This window comes from Lynx rufus, unplaced genomic scaffold (genome assembly GCF_022079265.1).
Source record: "Lynx rufus isolate CCGP_SWC_20201006 ecotype Redwood Valley unplaced genomic scaffold, mLynRuf1.p SCAF_13, whole genome shotgun sequence".
NCBI classification, from domain to species: domain Eukaryota; kingdom Metazoa; phylum Chordata; class Mammalia; order Carnivora; family Felidae; genus Lynx; species Lynx rufus.
Window position 1 is genome coordinate 45,280,950 of NW_025814827.1, and position 6,932 is coordinate 45,287,881.

General features: G+C 54.2%; 1 protein-coding gene across 1 annotated transcript; it reads right to left on the reverse strand.

Moving 5' to 3' along the window:
- CEBPE (CCAAT enhancer binding protein epsilon) lies at nucleotides 1-2,159 on the reverse strand. Its single transcript, XM_047074605.1, has 2 exons — nucleotides 1,139-2,159; nucleotides 1-513 (listed from the first exon to the last, which is right to left on the reverse strand). Exons 1-2 carry the CDS (start codon nucleotides 1,646-1,648, stop codon nucleotides 178-180), a joined length of 846 nt encoding a protein of 281 aa, XP_046930561.1. The 5' UTR covers nucleotides 1,649-2,159; the 3' UTR covers nucleotides 1-177.
- Between the last annotated feature and the right edge of the window lie 4,773 nt (nucleotides 2,160-6,932).

Here is a 6,932-nt window from a genome sequence, read left to right on the forward strand (position 1 = left end):
TTACTGAGTCATAGTGCAATTTTATTCAGCCATAGAATCATCATGCTGGGGTCTGCCCTCCTCCCTTGCCACCCGCTGCCATTTGTCCATGGTCTATGTCTCAGGCTCAACCTGTGAGGGCTCTAGGGCCCCAGCAGGGTCAGGCCGGGGGCTGGTGTCACAGTCTGCCAGCTGGGCTCAGCTGCAGCCCCCCACGCCCTTGATGAGGTTGGCAGCCTCGGGGATCTGGCGGAAGAGGTTTCGGAGGGTGTCCAGCTCCTGGGTCAGCTGCTCCACGCGGCTGCGGAGGCGCTCGTTCTCTGCCATGTACTCCAGCACCTTCTGTTGCGTCTCCAGGATGCGCCTCTTGGCCTTGTCCCTGCTCTTGCGCACAGCAATGTTGTTCCGCTCCCGCCGAAGCCGGTACTCCAGGCTGTCCTTGTTCACCGCCTTCTTGCCTTTGTGTGAGGGGCCAGCTGGGGACGGCGCCTTGAGGAGGGGGCTGCAGGGGGGTGCGGCGGCGGCCACAGGGGCCTGGAGGGGACACAGAAGGACCAGAGGTGAGGCTCTGGCCAGGAAGCAGAGTGGAGGCAGGGCAGGAATCCCAGCAGCACAGGCACACTTGGGCGTCAAAGAGATACGGGATCCAGAGCCAGCTTTTGGCTCTCAGTGAGAACAGCCACTGCCCTGCCGCATGCAGAGGGTCCCCCGCTCTGACCAAAACTTCCTTTCATGTTCCCACAGGGTCTGAGGACACTTTCCTTCAGTCTCTCTCGAGTCTCTAGTCCTACGACCAGTAGGTGTTTTCTCTTCTAGAAGCAGGTGGCAGAGAAACAAGAGGAAAGGGCTGATGGGCAGCAGAGAAGCTGGTGGGACCTGAGGTCAGGGCAGGTCGGCTGGCCACAGGGGCTGCAGGACACACTGGGTTCCAACCATACGGTGGGGTCTAAGATAAGCGTGAATTCACAGAGAAGCAAAGAGGGGTCCTGGTCGGGGGGGAGGGCGTGGTGGTGAGCACAGAGGGCTTTGGGCTGGGTCAGTTCCACACAGCAACATCAAACATAGACTCGTTAGTGTAAGCGGGGAGTCAGAGTCCTGCACCAGCACGGGCCTCTCTCCAGCTCCTGGGTGCCAGGGACGGGATTTGACCTGCTCTTACCTTGAGGACGCGCAGGGGCTGGCTGGGCGCTGCCAGGGCTGGGGGCAGGTGCATGGCCGTCTGCCCACAGTGTGCTACTTGGTACTGCAGAGGATTGTAGCCACCACGGCTGGCCCCTCGGCTGCCCTCTGGTCCCCGGGGCTCCTCCTTCACGGCCACAGCCCTGGGGTCGTAGCTCCCTGGGCTGCTGTAGATGCCAGGCCCCAGTGCCTTCCTGTCAGGGCCGAAGGTATGTGGCGGGTAGGCGAAGGGCCGTGGGTCGGGCGGCAGGTAGTGGGGGAAGGCAGGGGTTCCAGGTCCCTTAAGCCCTCTGGCCTCAGGTGCTGGCTTCACAGTGAAGAGGTCAGAGAGGAGCTGTTCCTCCCCAGACTCGATGTAGGCGGAGAGGTCGATGGAGGCCTCATGCTCACACATGTCCCCCAGCTCTCCAGGCCCCGCTCTGCCCCCTGAGAACTCGAGTGGCTGCTGGCCAGCCCGGGGCTCACACTCGTAGTAGGTCCCGTGGGACATGGCCGGCCCGCCCCCTCAGCTCCCCGCCCCTGCAACCCTGCTCTTGGGGCACCCTCTGGGATGCTCGACCTGCCCTCTCCCTATCTCCCCCTGCCCTAGATCTGCCCTAGATCTACCCTCTCCGGACTCCTCTGTCACCCACTCTTGTGTGGCCTCTCTCCTCCCTCCTCTGCTGTTTCCTTTTCCTTCCTCTGTAGTCAATGCCTCTTTTCTCTTCCCTTTTTTCCTCCTCTCTCCTTGGGGTGACTCAGGGAGGGGCAGGGCGCACCCCGGAGGAAGGGATGCAGGGCTTAGAGAAAGGGGGCCCCTGGCCTATTTAGCAGTTGGGAGCACTCTTTGGTCAGGGTCCAAGCCAGGGTTCTCAGACGCCTGGGAGCTGATGCTTCTGGGAATGCCTCCCCCCTCCCTGTTGAGTCCAGGGGATTCCAGAGTCCTCCCTGAGGGCAACACCTCACTCTGAGTGTCCTCCTCCCTCCGACTTCTAAAAAGTTCTGTGCAGATGAGGTGCCAAGTCAGAATGAACAGAGAAAACCCTCTGCCAGTGCCGACCCCAGCCGGATCTGAGCTCCTCCCTTGACACGCCTCCCTCTCTGCCCCCCGCCCCCCCCAACCCAGCTATGGGCTCCACCTACCCCCAGGGGGAGTCAGTTCCTTTTGTAGCCCCACCTCCCAGGGCATTCTCTTGGGTACAGGCCAGGGGGTGTTGTTTGAGGGGTTTACGAAGTAGTGACAGGTTCTGGGACCAAGCCTCCACTGTGGTGCAGAGCATTTGCTAGGTTTTTGTGCAATAGTCCGAACCCTCTTATGTTTCCAGCCCTGGGTAGCCCTTGCAGCCTGGCACTATGCCTGACTGCCAAGGCTTGGCTGAGGCACCTGCTCAGGACTTGGGCCCCGTGCCCCAGACTCAGGCAGGCTGCTGACCCAGGAGCCGACAGCTGCACTCCTCCGGTGACTCCAGTGCTCTCTCTTCCAGCTGCCCTGCACTGCTAGAGCCTCAGGCTGGCACTGTGCCCCCACCCCCCCCATCTGGTCCTGGGGCTCTGCCCTGTTTCCTGTGCCTTGTGCCGCAGGGCTCAGGCACTCACTGCAGCTCGGTTTGCTGTCTTTCCTTCTGCATTGCCGTTCTCTGACCTCGATGCGTGTCTCTTGGGTCCACTTCCTCTTGCAAGTCTTGAGAAGACTTCTCTTTTTGTCATCACCTCTTCCTGGGACTCTGTTGCAGGGTTTCCAGGAGAAGCCCAACCTCGGCACATTTTGTCTCATGCTGAGCCCCCTCTCCCTTCCCTTTTCTTTTTGCTCTGGGAACTCCCCACTCTCTCCTGTTAGAGGTATTGCAGTTGCTCTGTGTTTACCTATTGAATTTCTCCTACAAAAGGGACTATAGGTCCAGAAAAGGAAAGGACACAGAAATGTGTCACCAACTCTTTTATCACCAGCAGATGCTGTGAGTACCCTGTGGAGGCCAGAAGGTTTGATAAGTAGGGTACATGAAGGGCCAGGGCAAATGCAGAGGGGATATGTGTGGCATTGAACATTAAAATAAAGTATGCAAATGTAGACATGGCTGCCTACCCGTCAGGCTAGTTAGCATCTTCCTTCCTCCCTCCCATCTCCAAGGGCACAGCTTAAGGTACTTCCTCTGAAAGCCCTGTCCTGGCATGGGGAGATCTGCGTGTATCCTGGAGACAGATCTCAGGGACCAGATGGGGAGATTTCTATCTGATCTCCTTTTCAAAGGACCTTGGGTCAAACAGGTACCAGAGCTGAAGTACTTCAGTTTGGCAGGAGTGCCTCTTGTTGACCACCAGGTGGCAATGTTGGTCCAGAATTCAGGACTTGAGGGGTTGCTGTGGTCAGGCATCCGGGGGCCGACAGAGGGCAGCCTCCCACAGCCATGACAAGGGCAAGCCGCCGCTGGGCCCCCAGAAGGAGGAAGAAGAATCGCCGCGGGGTGGGGGCTTGCAGTGTAGTTACCGGGAGGGTGGGTAGGCTGAGAGGACTGGGGCCAGGGCCTTGTCTTAATGAGGAGAAATTCTAGCCCTCTCCGACTTTGGAATAGTGATGATGGCTAAGGCCTGGCATTTTCTGGGGTTACACTTTTTTGATCATTGAAACATTTACCTTTCCATGCTGACCATTTCCCTGTGAGTTAAGGGGGAAGGTAAGCAAGACAGAGGGTATTTTTATCTCTGCCTTATAAAAGAGGAAAACAAGGCTGAAAGGCCAAACCTCCCAAGGTCACACAAGGATGCAGTATTGGTCCTGGGGGATAGGGCTGTAGGCTAGTTCTTGAAACCCCCAGGCAAGAAGGGGTGTGGAAATGGGGAGCTGTGTGACTCAGAGAGCCATGTTTGCCCTCAGTCGGCCCTCCTGGGGGGAGCGAGAGACCGTGTCAGTAGCCAGTAGCCAGTGAAGGGGGGGCGGGGGAGGGGGCGCTGGAGGAAGCAGGGAAGTGTACAAATAGAGCTGGCAGGAAATGAGAAAGGCTGGGGCCAGTAGGAGATAAGTGATCTCGGTCTCTCACCTCCCAGGCTGGTGGCTGACGTTGCTGGAGTACTGACATCAGTGTTTCCCAGTAACCGAGGGGCTTGGTGGGGGTGGGGCAGGTTGCATTCTGGATGTCCCTGCAGGGGAGGAGTGGGTACTGGACAGGAACAGAGGAGGGGAGGGCAGTGCCAGCTAAGAGCAGGGGCTTCTTGGATTCCATGGAGTTACTCAGGAGTGGAAAGAAGCCTCCTTGGTCAGCAGGATCATTTCCTCCTGTGCTGCTTCAGTTGCTACCTGTTTGCATTAACTGAAACAATGCATGATATATTATCTTAGTGACTTTGTAACAGGCCTCAGTTCAAAAGTCACCTCCTTCACCAGGTCCTTCCAACAGGGAGGCAGCCAAACATGGCAGTCAAGTGTCAGAGAGAACTGGGCTTACATCCAGCCTCTGTCACTTCCCAGCTGGGGGGCCTCAGGCAAGTTACTTAATCTTACTTGTAAAATGGCAGTAGTAAAGTCTACTTTGCTGGATTGTTTAATTACTTTGAATAAGATAATGTATAGAGATCAACTTATCAGTAAATGTTCAGTCTTCTTCTGCCCTTCCTCTGACCACCTCTTGTGGTTTATCTGTGTCTCCTAAGTAGACAAACTATCTGTAGCCTCATCCGATGCCTTAACTTGACAGGTATTTTGGGGCATGTAGGCACCATACAGGTTCTGGGGATCTGGCGGACTCAGCTCGAAGTCCACCTGGTGTGGGCAGTCAGCCATGCCTGAAAGTGCACATGTACATGTCATGTGCCTTCTTTCCGTCATAGACTATTTGCTCCTTGAGGGTAAGGTCAGATCCACTTTTTGGACTTCTTCAGCTGACCATATTGCCTGAATTATAATTAGTAGAGGTGGATTGTCAAGTATGAATATTTTCATGGAGTCAACGGGACTAAGTATTTGAAATCTGTGCTGATTTGGAAAATTCAGGAGTAAGTTTGCTATTCTCATAGCATATAACAAACCCCTTGGATACGATGGTTCTAAGATATGTTGTGTGACTAACGAATGCTCAAGCAGCTATGATTTCAGTGACCCCCAAAGTCCCTAAGGTCAGAGCATCTGAATTCCTACCAATAAAGTGACTGACAGGGTTAAGACAGGGTAAAAGCCCAGGTTAAAAGGGTAAAGCCCAGGGTAAAAGTCCAGGTTGCCCAGGAGGAGACTACATTTTCCCATTTGACCAGGTTAAAAAGGTCAGCAAATGTCACCTTAGGGGGATGGTCGTAGTGGATAGGAACAAGTGTCTCCACAGGGTGAGAGGGGACTGGGAAGGGCCAGACTTGCTGGAATGAGGCAACATGGAGAATATACTGGCAGCCATGGGAAGGAAAAGTATGTGTATTGGGGCAGAGGGGGTTCAAAAGGGTGTATTTGAGTCCTGGAGAGAAGCGTCTTGCACAAGACTGGCCTCTGCCCAGTTTTGCCCTTGCTCTCTGGGGACAACCTTGGGCTGGGAGATTGAAGGACTCTTTGAGAATAGGTTTAATCCTTTTTTTTTTTTTTCTTCTTTTCCTTTTCTCTAAAAGTGCTATATAGGTTAAGTGACTTGCCCAAGGACACAAGCTGTTTAGTGGCTGCTGACCTGGGACTCAGAGCCAAGCATTTGTACCCCTGTGACTGGCACACCTCCAGTCTGAATCTAGAAGAAATGCCAGCCATAAATGAGGAGTGTTGGGGCCAGGCCAGGATTGGGAATAGAAGCATCTTGCTTGCCTGTGTCCTCACGTGTCCTAGATGGTAGAGGGTGATGTCTTAATAACCCCCTCCCCGGCCCGTGTCTGCCAGAAGTACTGGCTCTGGAGTAATGCAGCCCCAGGACAGGCAGCTGGGAGGCTGCCCACAAAGGAGGCACTCCAAGCAAGGACTGGGCCTAATCCCATCAACTTCCTCCAGCAATTAACCCAAAGCACGAGGCGAACTTGTTCCTACTGTACCTGCTCCCTCCTTTGTCCTCACTCAGCAGCTTTCCTAGTCTTCTAACTAGACACGGTCCTCTCAGTCTGCTCTGTGCAGCTGAGGGGGACTGTGTCTCACCTCCTAGTCCCTCCTGTCAAACCCCTTGTATCTGGCTGGGTGTTTTCCTAAGTCTCCCTGGCATCTCTCCACAAGCTCAGCCTGTCCCTTCCTTTCCCACCTGGTGCCAGCTGTCCTGGTGCCAGAAGTCTTTGCTGATCCGGCCTTGGGGAACCACCCTGCCTTTGCCTCCCTCCACTCAACTTAGTGCTGTCTGTCATCCATGTCCCCAACTGGGCAGTGAGGAGGTTCTTCTTCCCAGCTAGTTTGTGGGCTCTCGGTAAAGTAGGAACTTTAACACTTTCTGATTTTACTGAAGCAATGAGAAAGTTTTTGGTTCAAAATGAGAGGGAGTTAAAACAACAACAACAACAACAACAAACCCAAAGAGGTGGTATTTGTACTGGCACTGAGTCCCTGGAACAGAGCAAGGGCCATTCTGGGGTGAAGCTGGCAACCAAAGCATCCTCATGAGATAGGAAACACCTGGGGACTTTGTTTCAGAAGATCACTGAGTTATTACCACCAACAACTTCATTTCCATTTAAAATTTTATTACATCAGAAGAAAAAACAAAAACAAAAAACAAAAAACCCTCCACAAAACGAACTCTAACCCTCAACCAACTCAAAGACAGAAGATTATTATCCAGGTATAACTAAGGCCCTCCCCCCACCCCAAACAACCTTACATTAAAAAATCCAAAAGAAATAGAAATACCAGC

Bases quoted from the DNA above. Each gene is read 5' to 3' on its own strand.
- CEBPE (XM_047074605.1), bottom strand. From the start codon at position 1,648: ATGTCCCACGGGACCTACTACGAGTGTGAGCCCCGGGCTGGCCAGCAG. The intron at 514-1,138 runs GTAAGAGCAGGT...TGTCCCCTCCAG, and splicing joins AGCCCCTGCGCGTCCTCAAG to GCCCCTGTGGCCGCCGCCGC.